This window comes from Neolamprologus multifasciatus, chromosome 6 (genome assembly GCF_963576455.1).
Source record: "Neolamprologus multifasciatus chromosome 6, fNeoMul1.2, whole genome shotgun sequence".
NCBI lineage: Eukaryota > Metazoa > Chordata > Actinopteri > Cichliformes > Cichlidae > Neolamprologus > Neolamprologus multifasciatus.
Genome location: NC_140444.1, coordinates 22,330,352 through 22,352,572, shown reverse-complemented (window position 1 = coordinate 22,352,572; position 22,221 = coordinate 22,330,352). Strand labels below are relative to the sequence as shown.

Genomic DNA, 22,221 nt, shown 5'->3' with positions numbered 1-22,221 from the left:
TTCATGTATGCAGCCGTATTTAAAGAGGGAGAAGAAGAGGTGTTCCTAACCCATCCCCATGTGCCACCTACACAGTTCAGTTGATGCAGGGGCAGTGAGTTGACATAATGAACATGTCAATTGAGAAGCTTCAAAATATTTTTAGATTATTTGAAACAAGCTTTGAATTTAGTATCTGTGTTTGGTTTTGATTAATTATATAATAAAATAATTCACCATTTGAAAGAAACTAACTGCAATAATAGTAACAGACTCTTATATTCAGATTCGAGCAGATATATACTACATAGTGTTTTAAAATACCTATAGCTTTATGGTGATTTGCTCATCATAATGTACCTTTAATTAGGGTTAATATAATGAAATAATTTGGAGGAAACTTGCTTAAACCAGCAGAATGGTAAACCGGTTATGTAAGACTGCTGTTCTCTTTGAGGGGATGACCGTAAATGGAATTCAATCTGGTTTTGAAAGTGTGGTTTGCTGAAGTAAAGTAAAAAGGGATAACGCATCACTCGGTTAATCTTTAAGAAAACAAGGTTTATTATTAGGAGTAAAAAAAACATATTAAGATCTTAAACTCTGTTGGAAAGCAAATCAGGTATCACAGTATCTTTTTTGTGCTTGTTTTTTGTTTATTTATACAGTCATGTCACAGTTTCTCCATATATACTGTCAGGTGGGGGGGAAAGAGTTTTAACACAAAACTATGCAGCCCTGTGAAGTTATCATGTTAAATGTTTTGGAAGGGCCAGGAGAAAGCCTCTTCTTTCTAAAAAAAAAATAATTAAAAAAATATGGGGCAGCAGGAAAAGGGGTTACCGACATTTTTATATGCAGTCCCCATTTTGGGAGACTCAAACAAATTGGACAAACTACTGTAATATAAATTACTTGGATACTGAAAATTCTTTACAGTTGTTTGTGGGCTTTTCTGCCCACAGTTTTGTATTTAATAACTGAAACACATCCTCTGTTGGACTGATATCACATGAGTAACTTGGTCATTGAAGAGTATCCCATGCCTTTGCCTTGAGAAACTCTTAAGTTGCTTTTGCAGTTTGCTCTGGGTGATTGTCCATTTGCACAGTGAAGCACTGTCCAAGCAGTTTTGCAGCATTTGGCTGAATATGATCAGAAAGTATATCCCTGCACGCGTCACCATTATTCCTGCTACTTCTATCAGCAGTAACATCATCATGTGACCCATTGCCCATTGCCCCCACCATGTTTGACCATGATGATGTTGCATATTTTGTGCTCCTTTGTATTTTTTCTTCCCATCATTAGCATTAACTTTAGCAATGACACACCTACTTCCTTGAGATTGTCCTTGACATGTTTAGATGTTGTGAAGCTTTTTTCTTCCTAATTCTGGAAATAAATCTGTCCTTATTATTGTCATGGTGTTGGGTCGTTGACCCAGCGTTTTGTGTTTTATGATTATTTTGGGTGAGGGACCAGACAAAGAGCGATTCAAAAGACCCTTATGAAAAAAACACCGAGGGAACAGTTTACCCTGCCCGGGATAGGGTTACCGGGGCCCCGCCCTGGAGCCAGGCCCGGGGAGGGTGCCCGAGGGCGAGCGTCTGGTGGCCGGGCCTTAGTCCATGGGGCCCGGCCGGGCACAGCCCGAAGAGGAGACATGGGCCCATCCTCCCGCAGGCCCACCACCCGCAGGAGGCGCCATAGGGGTCGGGTGCATTGTGTGCCGGGTGGCGGCCAGGAGCGGAGGCCCTGGCGGACTGACCCCCGGCTGCCAAGACTGGCAATAGGGACATGGAATGTCACCTCTCTGGTGGGGAAGGAGCCTGAGTTAGTGTGTGAGGTTGAGAGGTACCGGCTAGATATAGTCGGGCTCACCTCTACGCACGGCTTGGGCTCTGGAACCAGTCTCCTGGAGAGGGGCTGGACTCTGTCTCAGTCTGGAGTTGCCCCTGGTGAGAGGCGGCGGGCTGGGGTGGGTATTCTAATATCCCCTCGGCTTGCTGCCGGTACGTTGGGGTTTTTCCCGGTGGACGAGAGGGTTTGTTCCCTGCGCCTTAGGGTCGGGGAACGGGTCCTGACTGTCATCTGCGCTTATGCGCCGAGTGGCAGTTCGGAGTACCCAGCCTTCTTAGAGTCCCTGGGGGGGGTGCTGGAAGGTGCTCCACCTGGAGACTCTGTTGTCCTGCTGGGAGACTTCAATGCTCACGTGGGTAACGACAGCGAGACCTGGAGGGGCGTGATTGGGAGGAACGGCCTCCCTGATCTGAACCCGAGCGGTGCTTTGTTATTGGACTTCTGTGCTAATCACAGTTTGGCCATAACGAACACCTTGTTCGAACATAAGAGTGTCCATAAGTGCACGTGGCACCAGGACGCTCTAGGCCGTAGGTCGATGATCGATTTTGTAATCGTATCACCAGACCTGCGACCATATGTTCTGGACACTCGGGTAAAGAGAGGGGCTGAGCTGTCAACTGATCACCACCTGGTGGTGAGTTGGATCAGGTGGCGGGGGAGGACGCTGGACAGACCTGGTGCACCTAAACGCGTAGTGAGGGTGTGCTGGGAACGACTAGCAGAGGCCCCAGTCTGCGAGATCTTCAACGCACACCTCCGGCAGAGCTTCAACAGCATTCCGAGGGAGGCGGGGGACATTGAGTCCGAATGGACCATGTTCAGCGCCTCCATTGCCGAAGCTGCTGCATTGAGCTGCGGCCGCAAGGTGGTTGGTGCCTGCCGTGGTGGTAATCCCCGAACCAAATGGTGGACACCAGAGGTGAAGGGAGCCACCAGGCTGAAGAAGGAGTCCTATCGGGCTTGGTTAGCCTGTGGGACTCCGGAGGCAGCCGACAGGTATCGACAGGCCAAGCGGAATGCGGCTCGGGCAGTGGCTGAAGCAAAAACTCGGGTGTGGGAGGAGTTCGGAGAGGCCATGGAAAAAGACTTTCGGACTGCCTCGAAGAGGTTCTGGCAAACCGTCAGGCGTCTCAGGAGGGGAAAGCGGTGCTCTACCTGCACTGTGTATAGTGCTGGCGGAGCGCTGCTGACGTCGACTGAGAAAATTGTCAGGCGGTGGAAGGAACACTTCGAGGACCTCCTTAATCCCACTGACGCGTCTTCCGAGGAGGAAGCAGAGTCTGGGGATGAGGGGAATGACTCGCCAATTTCCGGGGGCGAGGTCACTGAGGCAGTTAAACAACTCCTTGGTGGCAGAGCCCCTGGTGTTGATGAGGTCCGCCCCGAGTTCCTGAAGGCTCTGGACGTTGTAGGGCTGTCCTGGTTGACACGCCTCTGCAATGTTGCGTGGAGATCAGGGGCAGTACCCGTGGATTGGCAGACCGGGGTGGTGGTCCCCATCTTTAAGAAGGGGGACCGGAGGGTGTGTTCCAACTACAGGGGGATCACACTCCTCAGCCTCCCCGGGAAAGTCTATGCCAGGGTGCTGGAAAGGAGAGTTCGTCCGCTAGTCGAACCTCTGATGCAGGAGGAACAATGCGGTTTTCGTCCTGGTCGCGGAACACTGGACCAGCTCTTCATCCTCTCGAGGATACTTGAGGGTGCATGGGAGTTTGCCCAACCATACTACATGTGTTTTGTGGACTTGGAGAAGGCATTCGACCGTGTCCCTCGGGGTGTCCTGTGGGAGGTGTTGCGGGAGTATGGGGTGTCTGGCCCATTGCTACGGGCCATTCGATCCCTATACAACCGTTGCAAGAGCTTGGTTCGCATTGCCGGCAATAAGTCGGACTCGTTCCCGGTGGGTGATGGGCTCCGCCAGGGCTGCCCTTTGTCACCGGTTCTGTTCATAATTTTTATGGACAGGATTTCTAGGCGCAGCCAAGTGGCGGAGGGCTTTCGCTTTGGTGGCCTCAGGATCTCATCTCTGATTTTTGCGGATGATGTGGTTCTGTTGGCTTCATCGGGTGAGGGCCTCCAGCTCGCACTGGAGCGGTTCGCAGCCGAGTGTGAAGCAGCGGGAATGAGGATCAGCACCTCCAAATCTGAGGCCATGGTTCTCAGCCGGAAAAGGGTGGAGTGCCCACTCCGGGTCGGGGATGAGGTCTTGCCCCAAGTGGAGGAGTTTAAGTATCTCGGGGTCTTGTTCGCGAGTGATGGGAGAAGGGAGCCGGAGATCGACAGACGGATTGGGGTTGCAGCTGCAGTAATGCAGACGCTGCACTGGTCCGTCGTGGTGAAGAGGGAGCTGAGTGTAAAAGCGAAGCTCTCAATTTACCGGTCGATCTACGTCCCTACCCTCACCTATGGCCACGAGCTGTGGGTAGTGACCGAAAGGACGAGATCGCGGATACAAGCGGCGGAAATGAGCTTCCTCCGAAGGGTGGCTGGCATCTCCCTTAGAGATAGGGTGAGAAGTTCGGCCATCCGGGAGGGGCTCAGAGTAGAGCCGCTGCTGCTCCACGTCGAAAGGAGCCAGCTGAGGTGGTTTGGGCATCTGACAAGGATGCCCCCTGGGCGCCTCCTGGGTGAGGTGTTCCAGGCATGTCCCACCGGGAGGAGGCCCCGGGGCAGACCCAGGACACGCTGGAGAGATTATATCTCTCGGCTGGCCTGGGAACGCCTTGGTGTTCCCCCGGATGAGCTGGAGGAGGTGGCTGGGGAGAGGGAGGTCTGGGCCTCTTTGCTTAGGCTGCTGCCCCCGCGACCCGGCCCCGGATAAAGCGGATGAAGATGGATGATTATTTTCCTCTGTTCTAGTTATTCTGATTTTGGTATTCTGTGTCCTCCCCCCTTGTGTCCGGTTCGTGTTCTAGATTTCCTGTTTTATTCTGAAGGTCTCTGTCTGTTGTCATTGTGTTCAGCTTGTGTCCTCCAGTCATCATGTGTATTCGGATCAGCTGTTCTTCCTTCCTGTGTGTGATTACCAGATTACCGTGTGTGTGTGTGTGTGTGTGTATAGTGGGTGTCGGTCTGTGTTCATTGTCGGCTCGTCTGCGTTCTATGGTGTTTCGTTCCTGTCTCTGCGGCTCTCTGCTCCGCACCCCTTTTGTATGCTCTCAGGTTTGTTATTTAGTTCTCCCAGTTTAGGTTTCTTCAGTTATTTGTCATGCCTCACTGCTTGCTTGCCACTATCCCACCTTGTAAATAAACGTCACACTCTTCATCAGTCAGTTGCCTGCATTTTGGGTCCTTTTCATTCCACTACACGACTGCTGCCCCAGCCGTGACAATTATGTACTTTGATAGTCTTCTGTGGGCTTCTTTTGGTGTTGATAAGCTTGTCAGTACATTCATTCTTTTATAGAATAGACCAGACTGTTGATTTGGCCCTTCCTAAAGTTTTTGCTGTCACTTTAATAGGTTTATTTTGTTTTTCTTTAGCCAGCAGCTAAAGAAAAGCTTTCATTTGAAACGTCTCTTTGGACCTCATACTGAGAATTCCAGTATAAAGGTATTTCATGCAGATTCAGCACTTCACCTGGAATCAGAGCCTGATCTTTAATTCTGGTGGTTTAATGTAGAACAGTCAGTTGTTTGTCAGTCAGTTGTATAATTACTTCTGAATCTCTTAAAATGAGCTGTTATAAAATTATAAAACTGTCAGTAATTTCTAAGCAGTTAATACAATAATTTTGTTGAACCCTCTTTTAAAATATGGTATGTAGAGGAAAATTTATAAAAAAAAAAAAGTTTTCCTAGTGTGTCACACTCACTAATGGTTCATTTTTGTGCTACTCAGCATACTCTTTGTTTCTTGTCTCCATTAAAACACAAACACTGAAGTCTTATGTGTCACTTGGTGTCACTGTTAGCGCTGGCAGACCGTGGGGATGTGGGGAAAGGAGGACCTAAATGCTGGACTCCGTGTGGTGAACAGTGCATTTATTTACAGTGCAGTAAATATTCACACAAACAATCCCCATGTGTTCCCCTGACTCCCATGCCGTGTCTTCCTTAAATAGCTCCCCCAACAAACCTGATCAGCAGCAGGTGTGTGGCAATGGTCTTCAGGTGTTGTATTGAAAAATGTTGTAATTATGTTGGTTCTGGTGTAAAGGGAGTTCTTGCTTTTGGCTGCCAAATTTTCAGAAATGCTTTTATTTGTTATGTTCTCATTCAAGTTTTTATTGTGCAGATTGTAGCAGATCGGTTTAATCTTCCTATAGTTGATCTCATCTTTGTGGCTGTTTTTATCTTGGTGCAGTTGCTACATGAAGAAATCCTGTGTGACTGTATTACTCTGGGCTGTGTACATGATACGGTGCTAAAATATTAAGTTGCCTGTGGGTGTGATGTCTTTGTTATTAAATTTATGCCCTGCCAGAGCTGATGTCTTAGAACTTACTACAGTTGTAAAATAAAACATTACAAAACCATCTGATTCCTTTGCATATTGCACTGCAGCTGCATTGTGGGATAAGAGTGCTTTCTGGAGAACTGAGATCAATTTTAGAAATTTTCAATTATAAATCCTGACTATTATTTGAATAAACATATCAGCCTTATAACTAATCAAAGCAAAGCCAGTGTTTGATTGAGTAACTGTATCGTACTGGGTACAGTTAAGTTACATTATTAATACATGCTTTTGGTATTCATTTCAATTATTAACATTGTGCTGGTGAATGTGTCCTTTATAGTGAGTGATACTCTACTGCACTTGACTTTTAGAGCATTTGTCCTCCCGGAGATACAGGAAGCACAGCAAAATGAAATTTGACAGCATTCTTGCAGAAATTAATGGATTTGGAAAATTCCAAATTGCTCTAGTCCTGATTCAGATCCTGTCTCGAATTACTTTGCCATGTCACTTTCTGCTGAACATTTTCATGGCAGCTGTTCCTTCGCATCACTGCAACATCGATGCTTTGGATACTGGAGCTGTCTTTGGAAATTTAACTTTAGATCAGAAATTAGCCGTTGGTATTCCAGCAGAGTGGGATGGGACTCCAAGCTCCTGTCAGATGTTTTCAGAGCCCCATTATGAATATCTGTTAGGCTCAAACAGCAGCAAAGGCTCATTTACTGTTCAGTGTCAAAATGGATGGGTATATGACAAAAGCACCTTCAAGTCTACTTTGGCAACAGAGGTAAGTGAGAATTAGTTATGTTGAACAGAGACATTTTACACAGTCATTTGGATTTTTTTCAAAGAACAAATTTTCTTTTGCTAACATTAAGGATATAATTTTCTATCCATTTTATTATCTACAGAAAATAATCCAACTAGCTAAATGTAATTTCCCAGGCATCATTCATTTAATTATTGTTTACTTTCCAGAAGATGCAACTGTAAAATCACATATTGTAATATTTTAACGATTATTTGCAGTGGGATCTCGTGTGCAGCAGAAAAGGTATGAACAAGGCAACTGCAACCATTTTCTTTATTGGTATTATGGTTGGAGCCCCAGTTTTTGGGTTTCTCAGTGACAGGTAAGGGTTAAATGGTCAAAAATACTAGTTCTTCTCATATACACTCTACATTGTGAAATATTTTAAATCATTTTTTGTGATAATTTTGATGATTAAGGCACCGTAGAGGCGTAAAACCGTAAAGGGACCTCTGGCTAATACATCGGGTTCCGTGTTGGGCTCGTAGCCGAAAACTAGCTTTACTTTGTTGTCTGGGTCAACTTTGCTAGCGAGAGACAGAGAGAGGCGTTGAAAGACTCCAGCGGAACTTGTTGTTTCAGAGGAAAACACGAACACAGTGTACAGTCGAGTCTTAATAGCATACTTACAACTGGGCTCGTCAGGCACTCTTCTTGGCTGCAGAGGTTATTATTATATTTACATGCTTCCAGCTCCTGTTTCTGCTCGATGACAGCTCGTACTTTTCCTTTTTCTCCCTCCTCACGCTCACAGACACATAACGGGTATGGCAGTCCATTCTCCCTGCAGCACGGACTACACTGCCCATGAGGCTACATTCTTTAGGCCGATGCCTGTAACACTCTGCCTATTGCCTTCATATTAAATCATTTTAAAAAATATTTCTTCACGTCATTATGAGACGCGAGATTGAGACACAGGCATTTGAGCCTCTTAATGCGTGTTTTGTTTGGGTTTCCACCGGCGTGGAATTACCAAAAATAGAGAGAGCATAGCCTAACATATGAAACAGGAAAATACCGCCGTGTAATCCCTTTATTTCAACAAAGTAACTGTATTCTGAATACCACCGTTTTAAACGGTAACTGTAACGGAATACAGTTACTCCTATTTTGTATTTTAAATATGTAACTGCGGTACATGTATTCCATTACTCCCCAACACTGTGGACCTGTTTTATATACGCGCCGAATAGTTTTCTATATGAGATCACTGAAAAAAGTGCAGCCTTACCTAATATCAACCCTGTTACTCATTTTATATTAAGATTTAAAAATCTAGTTGGCATTGCTATGACGAATAACCTTCAGTAAAAGCAATAAATCACACAGCAATAGTACATTCGTGTAGTTGTAAAAAGCATGATAATATATTAAGTCATCCAAAGTATTCAGAATAAGTTACTCTCATTGAATAACGTAATGGAATACATTACAAAATACATTTTGGGGCATGTATTCTGTAATCTGTAGTGGAATACATTTTAAAAGTAACCTTCCCAACACTGATAATATCACACATAAAAAAAAATAAAGAAAGAAAAGAGGAAGACTTGAAATATTTCACATCACCTGTAATGGATATAGAACATGGTTGATTTAATTCAAAAATTTTACTGCTTTAAATGAAATTATATTCCATAATATTCCAGTTTTTTTTTAATGTACTAGTAAATCCAACAAAATGACCAGAAATGTATTATTTTATTTTTATTTTCCAGGTCTGACTTGTTTCAGTCTCTACCAGTACCATTACCAATGCCAACTTGGATACAGACATATATATATATATGTATATAACTGAAAATAAAATAACAATAAGATCAATAAGAGAGATGTTGAAGTGTTGCAAAATAAAACCATCTTGCAAATTATAAATATATTAGTGCTGTCAGCGTTAACGGGGCTCGCCCCGTGCTGCCCCACGCACGGGGCGATCCGCGCTAACTCACTAAAGGAGATTTGCCGCGTTAATGCAGTTATGGCGCTAACATCATTTTAACGAGATTAACACTGACAGCACTAAAATATAGACATGTGAGAGGTTTACCCCACAGCTGTGAGCACAGTCATTACTTCATGCTTTTTCTGTTCATGACCAGGTTTGGGCGACGTCCTCTTCTGCTCGTGTCTTATCTGTCATCCTTGATATTTGCAGTGCTGAGTGCATTCTCCACCTCGTATGTAATGTTTGTCATCTTGAGATTTTTTACGGGCATGTCACTCGCAGGAATAAGCATCATGGCCATTGTTTTGAGTAAGCAGGATATTGTTAAAACTGTGCTAACCTATGACTGAGACATTATAGCCTGGTTCATGTTTACAGGCATATTCTGTTTCTCTTTCAAGAATTTGCACAATTTCTTTTTATTATTTTTTCTTTTTTTTTAATACCTGTGCTAATGTTTCTGCAGATGTTGAATGGTTTAGCATTGAACACAGGACTTTCTCTGGTGTGATCATAAGCCTGGATTGGACAATTGGGAATTGGATCCTGGTTGGCACTGCATATTTTGTAAACGAGTGGAGGAAGCTGATTCTAGCAGTTACCTCCCCCCTGATTCTGTCTATCATTGCTTGGAGGTATTTACATTTTATTTGCTGACTTTGCAAAGTATCCTTAATCTCATTGGATTTTGATCAGATGCTAAACTCACCATGTTTGTTGATTTAGGTGGCTTCCAGAGTCTGCTAGATGGCTTGTAGCTCAAGGAAAGACAGATGCTGCTCATCATTACATAATGAAATGTGCCAAGATGAACAACAGATCCAAGTGCATGGCCACCATCACACCAGCGGTACATCTCAAAATGTTTTTTTTTGGTTTTTTTATTAGCCGACAGTCTTACTGTAAAATAAGACAAAAAGGGGGCTTTGTAAATGAACATTCACATTATGTTTCCCTGGCTTTCTCACAGACATTACTGGAATGTGCAGAAACTGAACATGGCGCTAAGAAGTACACTTTTGTAGATCTTTTCAGAACCCCAAATATTAGAAAACTTGCTATATACTCAGGAATGCTATGGTAAGTTTCGGTATAATGGTTTGGAGTTAGGAGATTGTTCAGCTTTTTGGGAAAAGGCAAATTGATTTCTTCCAGATATTCATCATATGTGTGCATTTTCTACCAAAAGCACTTTAAAAAGAGTTAACTGACTTTTCTGTGTGTGTGTGTTTGTGTGTGTATTTTTGCTATCTTAAGTGACTGTTATGGCTGGATTATTAAATAGACAAATGGGCCAAATTGTATTTGGGACAAAGATGTTAAAGCCTTTGAGCTATCTCACGGATATAAAGCAATTGTTATTTGTATAGCTATCATTTTTGACACTGGGAAATTTACACAGCTTTTGATTTTGTTCTAGCATACAGTGTAAAAACTCCTGTCATGTGATATGATATTTAAATGAGAGTTGCAATCATGTTTGGGGTTTCTTTGAGGAAATTTGTATTTACCCCTTTATTTATCGGCCTAAGTTTAAGTGTTTGTTCTCCCCCTTTTCTAGGTTTGGCGTTGCATTTACATACTATGGAATAACTCTGAATATCACAGGATTTGGACTGAACCCATACCTAACACAGTTCATATTCGCATCCATTGAAATGCCCATGAAGATTGGCGTCTATTACTTCCTGGAGAAAGTTGGGAGAAAGCATGGCCAGATGGGTTCCATGCTATTAACTGGTCTCTGTCTCTTCATCAACATCTTTGTTCCAAAAGGTCATTTCTCGTACATTTCTTGTACATTTAGTGATTTATTTCTGCCACCGAGAGTTGATATGAATGTATGCGTTCATTTCTGGTGGTAAGCAGGATCAATCTTTAGAAATTAAAAGACTGGTCTTTGGTGGATGTGTTCTCTCACCTGAAAATGTTCTCTATCCTGTTCTCCTTAGATAAATGGACTGTTCGTACTGTTGTGGCAGTTCTTGGAAAATCTATGTCAGAGGCCTCGTTCACTATCATGTATCTTTACACAACTGAGCTTTACCCTACGGTCGTTCGGTTAGTCCACAAAAAACGTTCTTCTGCCTTGCTTTGATTATTCACATGAAAGGTTTACATTAACCTCAGTGGTTTGATCTTTTTAGACAAAATGGCTTAGGCTATACCTCATTTCTGGCACGACTGGGCGTGTCCATTTCTCCACTCATTGTACTATTGGAAGATCTGTGGCATCTCCTCCCTGCAGCCACTTACTGTGCAGTGGCAGTTGGAACTGGTTTAGTTGCTTCACTTCTGCCCGAAACATTAAACACCCGACTGCCAGAGTTCATCGAAGATATTGAGAAACCAAGGTAAAGAGAAGAGAGTGTTAAAGCATCACAGCATGTAATTCAGTATCCAAACTAAAGCTAAAAGATTAACCATTCACAGAAACTCCCCACGAAACAATAATCCAGTAAACTAGTTTACTGTTTATCAAAGTCCAAAATACACATTACATTCTATGTCCTGATGTCTGCACGTAAGGTCAAATGACTAACTGAAGTCTTATTTATATGGCAGGAGACAGTCACCAAGGAAGGAGATTCAATAAGAAAAACACAGTCATCAATAATAAGACTTATAATGTCTGGATCTTAACTGATTTTAAATAGTAAAGTTACCATGTTACAACTTCAAAGATCACCATTGTTGAAATGCTCAACGAGTGTCAATAAACATAATGTTAACACCACTATTATTCACTTTTTTTTTCGTTTTTGCTTTTTTCATTTTTGTAATGAGAGAGCTCGTAGCAAAACACTTTCTAGTCTTGTCATGTTTCACTGTATACAACACATTTCATTAGCAAATGAAAAGATAGGCTGGTATTGATAGTGAATCGATGGTGATTCTTACTTTACTTTATTAAGTTTATTTACTTCCATGCTTTATTTACTTCCACTTTCCATGCATGCTTTTTTTTTTTTAAAAAAATTAGGAAATTTCCATCCTACCATCCTCAGTATAAAGTAAATGTTTGGCCTGTTAGGTGCACACAAGTTATTGGTTTCCACCACCTTCAAATCTACTCTGGCTACAGAGGTGAGATTCAATATTTCCATTTAAAAAGCAGGAAATTAATACCAGTCCTATATCAGCTAAAGTTCTTCTTTCGGCCATCCTCCCTTCATGGTGGGATCTGGTTTGTGATAAGACAAACACCAACAGAAAAACACAGCTACCATTGTCTTCATTGGGGTCATGGTTGGAGCAGCAGTTTTTGACCATCTTACTGACAAAATAGGTTGAAGATGGACTCGAGGCGGGTTGTTCCTGGTGACTGGGATGTTCATGTTTTGCAGCATGTTTATCGTTACATGATCCTTTCAAGCACCTTTGATTAAATTAAGAACTATTATTTTTAGTTTTCTATTATTATTATTATTATTATTATTATTATTATTATTATTATTATTATTATTATTATGTTTTTGCTTCTGTTTAGCTTTATTGGTTGTCTAAATATATTCTAATTTTAGGCCATTTTTCAGGTCATGTGTGTTTTGGCAGCCCGTTCTCACTCCCGAGGTGTAACATGCCGACGTTTTGTCACGTCTCGCGGCGTTCCTGAGGAACGCGAAAGGAGACCTTCGGCGTTCTTATGGTACGCGGCGGGTTATGGGCGAAATCCAGTGCAATGACGCTCCCGCGGTAATAGACATTCCAGCCCTGTATTCCAGCCCTAAACCTAACCTTATCCCTAGCCCTAACCATAACCTTTTTCCTGACCTTAACCAGGACTTTAATGATGTTAAATAGCGTGTTTCTAAGCGATTTGAAGAAAAAGAGCGAACATGTGTAGATTGAGTCCATACGGTTCTCATATTTCCTCATTTTTTTCCGAGGTCGTCATTTAGGAACGTGGTGGGTAACCGAAAACGTAATATGTTGACGATTTGTCACCTAGCGTAAAATGTTACGGTTTCGGAGTGAGAACGTGTTGGTTTTGGAAGTCGAGTAGCTATCTCAATATCCAGCTCAATACACAAACAGTATATAAGTTGATGTGAACAAACTAACAAAGAATAGAAATAAAATTATGTGTTAGTACACAGCATCATTTCATTGTAATTTTAATTCATGTCTAGTCTAGTTTCATTTATTATATCAGTGCTGTTACATCATTTTTTTTGCACACTTTTTAGATACATGCAATAACCTTGTAAAAATGGCATACATTTCCATTGTTTATTTCTAAGAAGAATAAAGCACATTTCAAAGCAACCTTAACTCTGTTCTACTTGTATGCTATATGTTACACCAGACTTGTTAGAATTATAGTTTCTACGTAATACAGCTTTTTGTCAGGTCATTTACATAACTGAAGAAGACTCTCCAGGTGGGTAAAGTCTGCACTTAAGCATATTAGGTCATGATAGGTGCACTGCTACAAATGCCTACATGCCTGAGAATGATCTGTATGTCACAAGTAATTTGCATTATCACAAACTATTCATTGTCAGTTGGCCTTAGATTGTAACCAGTCATTCTCATTATAATTAATAACATGACTTCATGTCTGTATATGTGTGCAAGTGTCATTTTCGCAACTTTCACTGATTGAGTTGCTGAATAATTCATCAGTCTAGAAGAAAGAGGCCTACAAGCAGCTGGAAACAAACAAAATGTCAGCTCTGTATCAAGTTTTGTCAAAAGCATATATGTAAAATGGTAAAATGTATTTGTATAGCACTTTTTCTAGTCCCTAAGGACCCCAAAGCGCTTTACACAACCTGTCATCCACCCATCCACACAAACATTCACACACTGGTAATGGCAAGCTACATTGTAGCCACAGCCACCCTGGGGTGCACTGACAGAGGCGAGGCTGCCGGACACTGGCGCCACCGGGCCCTCTGACCACCACCAGTAGGCAACGGGTGAAGTGTCTTGCCCAAGGACACAACGACGAGACTGTCCAAGCCAGGGCTCAAACCGGCAACCTTCCGATTACAAGGCGAACTCCCAACTCTTGAGCCACAATGTAATTTTAGACCTAATTTTAGAAGGGTTAGGGAATGTATGTATTCAGCTTAAAACCCAAAGCTATATACAAGCCCTGGTATCTGTCAATTTGTAAAAATATGAGCTAATAAAAAATAAATTAAAAAAAAATACACGGCATTAAATAATGCAGATTTGAGGGTTTTTTTAAATGAAAATTCTAGTTTGGCTTTATATCATTTAGGAAAAATATGATTTGTGGATATAAAATTATATAGTAGTCACAAATATTAGCCTTGCTATGGTTGGTAATTAAACTGTCTCAATAAATGACTGAAACATTAATGAGCTTTTGTTTCATATATCTCTGTTCACATTAAATTAAGAGGTCTCTTAGGCATCCTCTCTTGTAATATTTTTCAATAATCTCCAGGAATAGTTCTCCAGGCTTCTTGAAGGACATTTCAAGGCTTTTCCTTGGATGTTGGCTTCATTTTGTTTCATTGTCTGTTAATTCAATTCAATATAGTTTTATTTATATCGCGCCAAATCACAACAACAGTTGCCTCAAGGCACCTTATACTGTAAGGTAAAAACCCTACAATAATACAAAGAAAAGAGAGAAAACCCCCAATAATCATATGACCCCCTGTTGATGAGCAAGCGATTTGGTAACTGTAGGAAGGAAAAACTCGAGTCAATTAAGATAGGAAATAAGGCATGCTGTGGGAGGAAGGCAGAGATTAATAATAATTCATGATTAAATGCAGAGTGGCATATAACACAGTAAAAAAGGTGAGTGAAGAAGAAGCCTAGACCTATTCCACCATAACCAAGGGAGGATCCAGGGTCATCTGATCCAGCACCAACTATATGTTTTAGCAAAAAGGAAAGTTTTAAGCCTAATTTTAAAAGTAGAGATAGTGTCTGTCTCCCGAATCCAAACTGGAAGCTGGTTCCATAGAAGAGGGGCCTGAAAACTGAAGGCTCTGCCTCCCACTCTACTTTTAAATACTGTAGGAACCACAAGCAAGCCTGCAGTCTAATGAGGTGAAACAGTACCATGAGATCATTAAGATGTGATGGGGCAAGATTCTTCAAGACCTTGTATGTGAGGAGGGGGATTTTAAATTCAATTCTGGATTTAACAGGGAGCCAATGACTCAAGTCAATATAGCAAAAATATGCTTTCTCTTTCTAGCCCCTGTCAGTACTCTTCCTTCAGTTTGGATCAACTGAAGTGTTTATCAAGACATCCTGATAATAACAAATTACAGTAGTCCCATCTAGAAGTAACAAATGTATGAACTAGTTTTTCAGGGTCACTCTGAGGCAGCATGTTTCTAATTGTAGAGCTATTGTGCAAAGAATGTGCTCCACTCACATAATTTTTTCTCCTTGACCCAAACAAATTCACTTCTTAACTTTAAATTCTGGTTAAAAAATAGAAATGTTCTTAAAAGCTGGATCAACAGACATAAAGATGTTACAGGTATTGACCAAAAGGGAAAAAATAGAATGACATTTTCCCCACTGGAAATTTCTTGTATTAAACTCAGCCAATACACATTTCTTTAAACTTTGGACCTTGGTACTTTATCACTAAAGTTACAGCTTTCTTGGAAAATTATTTATTTACTTCTACGGTTCACTGAGTTCAATTTATTTTTTTCATACTCCCTAACAACAAATCATTGAACACATTGAACATCAGCTGACCGTTAACCAAGATCACTTAATGGAATAAAAGCGGCTTGTGGCTCACTATGAAAATATATTTTGTGCTCCTGAAGGTATTTGCTTCAGGTTATTCTCTAGTTTTTGTCTCTTTTGTTTTCCAAGATGAGGTTTGACAATGTGCTGGCAGAGATCAATGGCTTTGGAAGATTCCAACTAAGAACATTCCTCTTGTTAATAATTCCACGGCTGACTTTACCATTTAACTTCCTGCTGAATAATTTTATTACATTTATTCCCTCTCACCACTGTGACATCAGGTCTCAGAATAATGGAGGTGTTTTCAGGAATTTGTCTTTGGAAGAGAGGCTCAATGTTAGTATTCCTTTTGAGCAGGATGGGAGTTTGAGCTCCTGTCAGATGTTTGAAGAGCCTCAGTACCAACTGCTGTCAAACTCTTCCAACTTAACCCACATACCCACAGTGCCATGCCAGAATGGTTGGATATATGACACCACCATCTTCAGATCAACTCTGGCTACAGAGGTGAGGATCAATATTCCCATTTAACAAGCAGGAAATTAATACCAGTTGTGAATTAGCCTATGTTTTCCTTTTGTCTCTGTTCCCTTTATAGTGGGATCTGGTTTGTGACAAGAGAAAAATGAACAGAGCCACCGCCACCATATTCTTTGTGGGGGTTATGTTAGGATCAGGAATATTTGGCTTCCTTAGTGACAGGTGAGTCCATGTCATCACCTTTAAAATGAGCACAATCAACTATGCTTAACATTTTCTTGTTCAACTATAGTGACAAGTCTGTATTGTGCATTGCCAAATATTACAATGAGTCCTAGATAGAAAAGAACAAAGTTGTATTGCCAAAAGTAATCATTCACAGGTACTTTGCAAGTAGGGTGGAGTAAGCCCCTCTATTAGGTGAGTTTGGATGCTTCCATAGAGGCCTCAAAGACAGAACAGTGGAGAACATAACTAAGGTCCTTTATCTAGAGTACTGTTTATATTTAAAACAACCTTCTTTGAAATACTTCAGGTCAGAGGGATTTCACTTTTTTCTTTATAAGAAATATTTCAATTACCGTATGTAAAAGTACACTATACTGACAAGGCATTAAGCCCAACCAAACATTACCCATACAGGAACTGCCCAAAAAGCAAAGCCGTAAAGTTCCAGCTCCAGGTTGATGCTGGAGAAAGTTTGGAGCTCTTCAGTTCTTCTATCAATAGTGTCCCTTTTTTTCATGTGCTATGGCCCTCAGCACTTGGTGCTCTGGAACCTTATGCGGTGTGTGGTCACTTCACGGCTGACTTGTTGCAACAGTGGCATCCCATTACATCACACTTGAAAATCAAAGAGGTCTTCTGAATGCCCCGTTCATTCACAAATGTTTGAAAAGTCAGACCGCATGGCTAGGTCTGCCTTTTTTTAAACATCTGTGACAATGGGACCAGAATTATTTTAACGTTTTTTTAATTTTCTCATTAACTTTAATTTTATTTCATTTTGACATTTAGTTTTTAATTAAATATATTTTCAGTTAGTTTCTACAGAGGATTTTTTTTGTTTCAGTTTAGTTTGTCTTGTTGGAAAATGTTTAGTTTTGGTCTTTTTAATTATTACTATATGGTTGGTATAAGCCAAAGACAAGATTTAGGATAGCCATTGCAGGTAGTACAATTAAAATTACACAATTTTTTGAAAGCAGTTGACTCACAGTCTTATAGACATCCAGAGTCTTAATAAAAAATGTCCATCAATACCTCATTGGTATGTAATAAAGGTTTTGCCAAATTAACAAATACTGAAACAAATATTATTTCCTTACTTCCCTCCTTTATTTTATTTTAGTTATTTTTCCAAGTGCACAGGAATTTTCTTTAGTTTTTCCATTTTTTAAGTCCAACATTTATTTTTATTTTAGTGAGCTAAACAAAAAAACATTCAACTTCAAAAATTAAGAGAAAATAAAGTGTCCTTAACAGTTGTAATCTAGGCTTTTTTTCATTTAATTAAGTGTTCCGTAGATTATTTGACTGTCATTTTTTTATAATTTGTTTTACAGGTTTGGCCGGAAAAAAACACTTCTGTTGTCTTACATGGCAAGTTCCGTTTTTGGGATAGCGACCGCTTTGTCCTATAATTTCCTAATGTTTGCTACAATGAGATTTTGTACTGGACTCGGACTCTCGGGAATTAGTATAAACTCCTTCGTCCTCTGTGAGTTGCCTGTCATTCACATCGAACAAAAAATAAATGAAACATCACACTGACACCATTTAATTTTTTTGAGATGATGCCCATACAGGTGTGGTTTGCTCAAAATCCTTATTTTTATCAGTAATCTCAATCAGTGTCATTCTTAATTAAAAAAATACATAAAATTCCTCCACATAGGTCTTGAATGGGTGGATATCAGGCATCGGACTACAGTGGCTGTTTTAATGAGCTTGGACTGGAGTGTTGGTTGTGTTATTCTACCTGGAGTGGCCTATTTGATCAATGATTGGAGATTCCTGACTGCTGCTGTAATCTCCCCACTGTTTGCAGCTATGCTCTGTTGGTGGTAAAGACAAATTAATATCATTATTCAGTTTTCATGCAGGGAAAACCAGTTCCTGTCTTTCTAAAAGTATTTAAAAGACCTTCTCAACCCTTCTTTCTCATAGGTGGCTCCCTGAGTCTGCCAGGTGGCTGATGAGTAATGGAAAAACGGATGACGCTCATTTTTACCTGAGTAAATGTGCAACAGTTAACGGCAGAGAGGACATCATGGCTGACTTAAAACCTGAGGTACAACATTTTCATTATCAGCTAACTTCAAGACAGAACTGTACACTTCACAGCACCTTTCTCTGAATAAAGTTTCCTTTTTACTGTACAGGTTCTGTCTACGGTAATACTTGTAGAAGATGAAAACAGAAAGTATTCCTATTTGGACCTCGTGAAGACCCCCAAAATGAGAAGGCGTGCTCTACTTAGTGGCATTGTGTGGTATTTATCTTGAACATTTAAAACATTATACATAAGTATATAAACTATTTGCTCATTAGTACATATTTGGTGGTTAAAACTGTGGACAAAGGTGTCCATGTCCGTGATTGGGAGGTTCATTGAATAATTATTAATAACCGAGAAATGCATATTTGATCTTCAACCTGAGAAGATCCACCTTTAAAATTTGGAGACAGCTGTCTATATCCATGATAGGGATGCACCAGTATGTTTATTCAGTCCAAAAATTAAAACTATGCCCAGTTAGGCCCACTTAACAATGCAAGTGGGCCTTGCATATTTACCAGTGTCTCTTAGCTACAACCGGTAAACTTGGTTGAAATGGTGGCATTATCCCCCAGGTTAAAACCACTGGCCGTTATGATGGCAAAAACGGAACTGTAGAAGGCCAGATGTTGATGTTGTTTTCTTCTTCTCTGAGGTGCATTTAGAAAAAGTAAAAAATATCACCACCATAATTTTGTATTAAGGAAATTTAGCTGTTTTTCATGACATTTGATGGACAGCTACATTGAGAACATCTATTCCAAAAGAAAAAAAAAAAAAAAAGAGAACATCTATTCCAACGACAACACTACATCTAAATTATTTCTGGAGTCTTCGTTTTTGAACAATTCAGCTCTTGAAGTTATTAAACCTCAGCCTAGTTGGTTAGCTCAGTGGCAGAAGCACTGTGCCCCCACCCCCCACCCCTCCTTACCTACTCCACCTTTTGCTGGAAAGTCTAACAAGGACATCCAGGCAACCTTCAAAAGGTCAACGGCAAAATTGCGTTGAAAACATTGGCCCAAATCTCATGTCTAAACAATTTTTTAACTAGACTAGACTAGAATAAACTGCCAAGAACAGGTTGTTCAACGTCATGTTTGCTGAACTCTAACACTGTTTCGATAACAATGGTTTTACTATTATCCATGTCAGATACCAGGTAGCTAATGAGAAACTACTGTTCTTTGGGGCAACTGTTTAACTTTAAAATAACAAAAGTCTGGTCTTGCTCGCAGGTTTGGAGTAGCCTTCGCTTATTACGGAATCAGCTTGAATATCAGCGGATTTGGTGTGAACATTTATCTCACACAGTTCGTCTATGGTGTCATAGAGATTCCAGCCAAAGGATTCGTCTTCTTCACCGTAGACAAAATAGGTCGAAGGTGGAATCAAGCCGGGATGCTCATTTTGACTGGGCTGCTTATATTCAGCAGTGTGTTTATCCATGCAGGTATATGATCCATTCAAATGTGTAGATGTATTCATTTTAGTTTATTAGTTTACTTTCTAGTATTATATTATTTGTCACATGCACCAAGCCATGATTATTTGACCAGACTGACAAAGACTACACATAATTCACTCTTGTTCTGGAGTAGTTTTGCATGATTTAAGCTGCTAGTTCATAAAAATTCCTTGTACTAGTCTTGGCGCAGCCCAGTTCATCCAGTGTCTGAAGTAAACCATGATAGCTCCTCTTCAATGTAGTTCTTCCAGTGAAACAGTTTTCTTTAAACAGTAGATTGTTGAATTAGTAATTACCCCCCATCTCTGACATAATAAATTAGAAACAAAACATCTAAGATGTTGAGTGTTTAGTCTGATGGTTGAGCTTTTAGCTTATTATAATTAGTTAAATATGTGATGACCCCATTATCTGTATGAGCTGTTAAATTTGAGTATCTCCCATCAAAAGTAAGGAAAATCCTAATAGGTCTGCTTTCAGTTCACTGCATCAGTATCAGCTGCAGCTTTAAACAACTGCAAATTAAATGTCCTTATGCGTTTCTAGTATTTAATTTTCTAATAAATTCAGTGAAAAGAACTAGAAGAACTAGAAAACTAGAACACAAGGTGAATTATAGTGTTTTCTTTTCAGATAGGGGGAATGTTCGGACAGCTGTGGGAGCTTTGGGCAAGATGTTTTCAGAGGGCTCTTTTACAATAGTTTTTCTGTACACAACGGAGCTTTATCCCACAGTAATGAGGTCAGTAAAATGCACATTGTCTTTTATTTTGCTGCCTGATAATCAGAGCACAACATTTGTATTATTTTTTCTTCTTTTTGTAATTCAGGCAAAATGGATTGGGATACTGTTCCTTTATGGCCCGTGTAGGTGTGGCTGTATCCCCCTTGATCATGCTCCTTGAAGACGTGTGGGTGAATCTGCCATGTGTTGTTTTTTCCCTGGTGGCTTTAGGCGCCGGACTGTCAGCTTCTTTGCTCCCTGAGACGTACAATGCGTGTTTACCGGAGACTATTGAGGACGTGGAACAGACAAGGTACTGGGCTTTAATGTAGAAAAATCATCCAAACATGAGATATTATAAACATTGTAAAATGTATTTAAAAATTATGTACATTTTAAAATGAAAATGTCTTTTGTATTTCAGAAGATGATCAGTCTCCGCCTCTGATGAGAAATCTCCTGTCTGTGCGTTTTTGTCAGTGCAATGAAAATTCCCATAGGACTACACTAAATCACCACAGCAACTTGATGGGAGCAAACAGTTTAAACATATGTAAAAACAGTGTCTTTTACACATGTTCAATCCATGTTGAATATGAAGTCATTTTACCTCCTCATGGGGGAAATATCCAAATTTAGCTGTAGTAGAATTCTTCTTTGTTGTTGCGGAGGGTACAAATGCAGTGCCTTTCACATGTGTGATCTAAGTACATACCGCTGTGTAGCTATAAATTTATTAAAAAAAACAAATATTTCAGTCCTTTCATTAGATTGAGTATGTTAGGAAACTTGAGCTAATGAAGAAGCACGGTTTGTTAGTTTCAGTTATTATTTTATTTTTTTGCTCTAAATCTGATTGTCTTGTGAGTCATATGTCTGTGTTCTTTAGTAAAAATAAATCTAAATAAATCTTGAAACCCAATTTCAAATACTGTATGACATATTTGTGTTTGAGGTGTTGATTTTATGCTCGATAAATGAGGAGATCCACAGTTATTATAAATTTAATTCTACCTATAAGTGCAAGAGCGAGTGTGGTAACTTGCTGTAAACAGAGGCAAACTGATACATGATAGCTGCCATGAATCCTGTGGTTTAAAATACAATAGGAATAACCACATTTCTATTCCTCTGACAAACTGCCCTTTAACCTTAAAGATCTTCATATAAGACAAACACATCAGTCCTACAGCACTAAATAATAAAAACACACAAGATTTAAAATTTCCTCATTCCTCAATATATGGACAAAAGTGTGTCTTTTGAAAAGATCTTTTAAAAAGATGACCTTGGTCTTTCCTCCTAGATTTTCCACGATCAGCTGTAAGCGGCATTATTGTAAAGTGGAAGCGTTTACGAACTGCAGCAACTCACAGCCATAAAGTGACAGACCATGTAAAGTTACAGAGCAGGGTCACCAAGTTGCCATAAAAATCACCTGCACTCTGTGGTTGACTCAGTAGCTGCAGAGCTCCAAACCTCCACTGGCATTATCATCAGCACAAAAACTGCATACTGGGAGCTTGGTGGCATGGGTTTCCATTTCCAAGCAGC

The 22,221-nt window shown here is 40.5% G+C and overlaps 2 protein-coding genes across 2 annotated transcripts; both read left to right on the top strand.

The window, feature by feature from the left end:
• Window positions 1-5,634: 5,634 nt before the first annotated feature.
• Window positions 5,635-12,330, top strand: LOC146516981 (solute carrier family 22 member 7-like). Its single transcript, XM_085162976.1, has 8 exons — window positions 5,635-7,037; window positions 7,280-7,383; window positions 9,164-9,318; window positions 9,476-9,644; window positions 9,736-10,089; window positions 10,571-10,785; window positions 10,962-11,070; window positions 11,157-12,330. The coding sequence occupies exons 1-8, from the start codon at window positions 6,657-6,659 to the stop codon at window positions 11,365-11,367; spliced, it is 1,698 nt and encodes a 565-aa protein (XP_085019102.1). The 5' UTR covers window positions 5,635-6,656; the 3' UTR covers window positions 11,368-12,330.
• Window positions 12,331-15,798: 3,468 nt separating this feature from the next.
• LOC146516980 (solute carrier family 22 member 7-like) lies at window positions 15,799-21,866 on the top strand. Its single transcript, XM_085162975.1, has 10 exons — window positions 15,799-16,221; window positions 16,313-16,416; window positions 17,760-17,914; window positions 18,092-18,260; window positions 18,364-18,487; window positions 18,579-18,688; window positions 19,714-19,928; window positions 20,577-20,685; window positions 20,774-20,980; window positions 21,092-21,866. The coding sequence occupies exons 1-10, from the start codon at window positions 15,841-15,843 to the stop codon at window positions 21,096-21,098; spliced, it is 1,581 nt and encodes a 526-aa protein (XP_085019101.1). The 5' UTR covers window positions 15,799-15,840; the 3' UTR covers window positions 21,099-21,866.
• The last annotated feature ends 355 nt before the right edge of the window (window positions 21,867-22,221 follow it).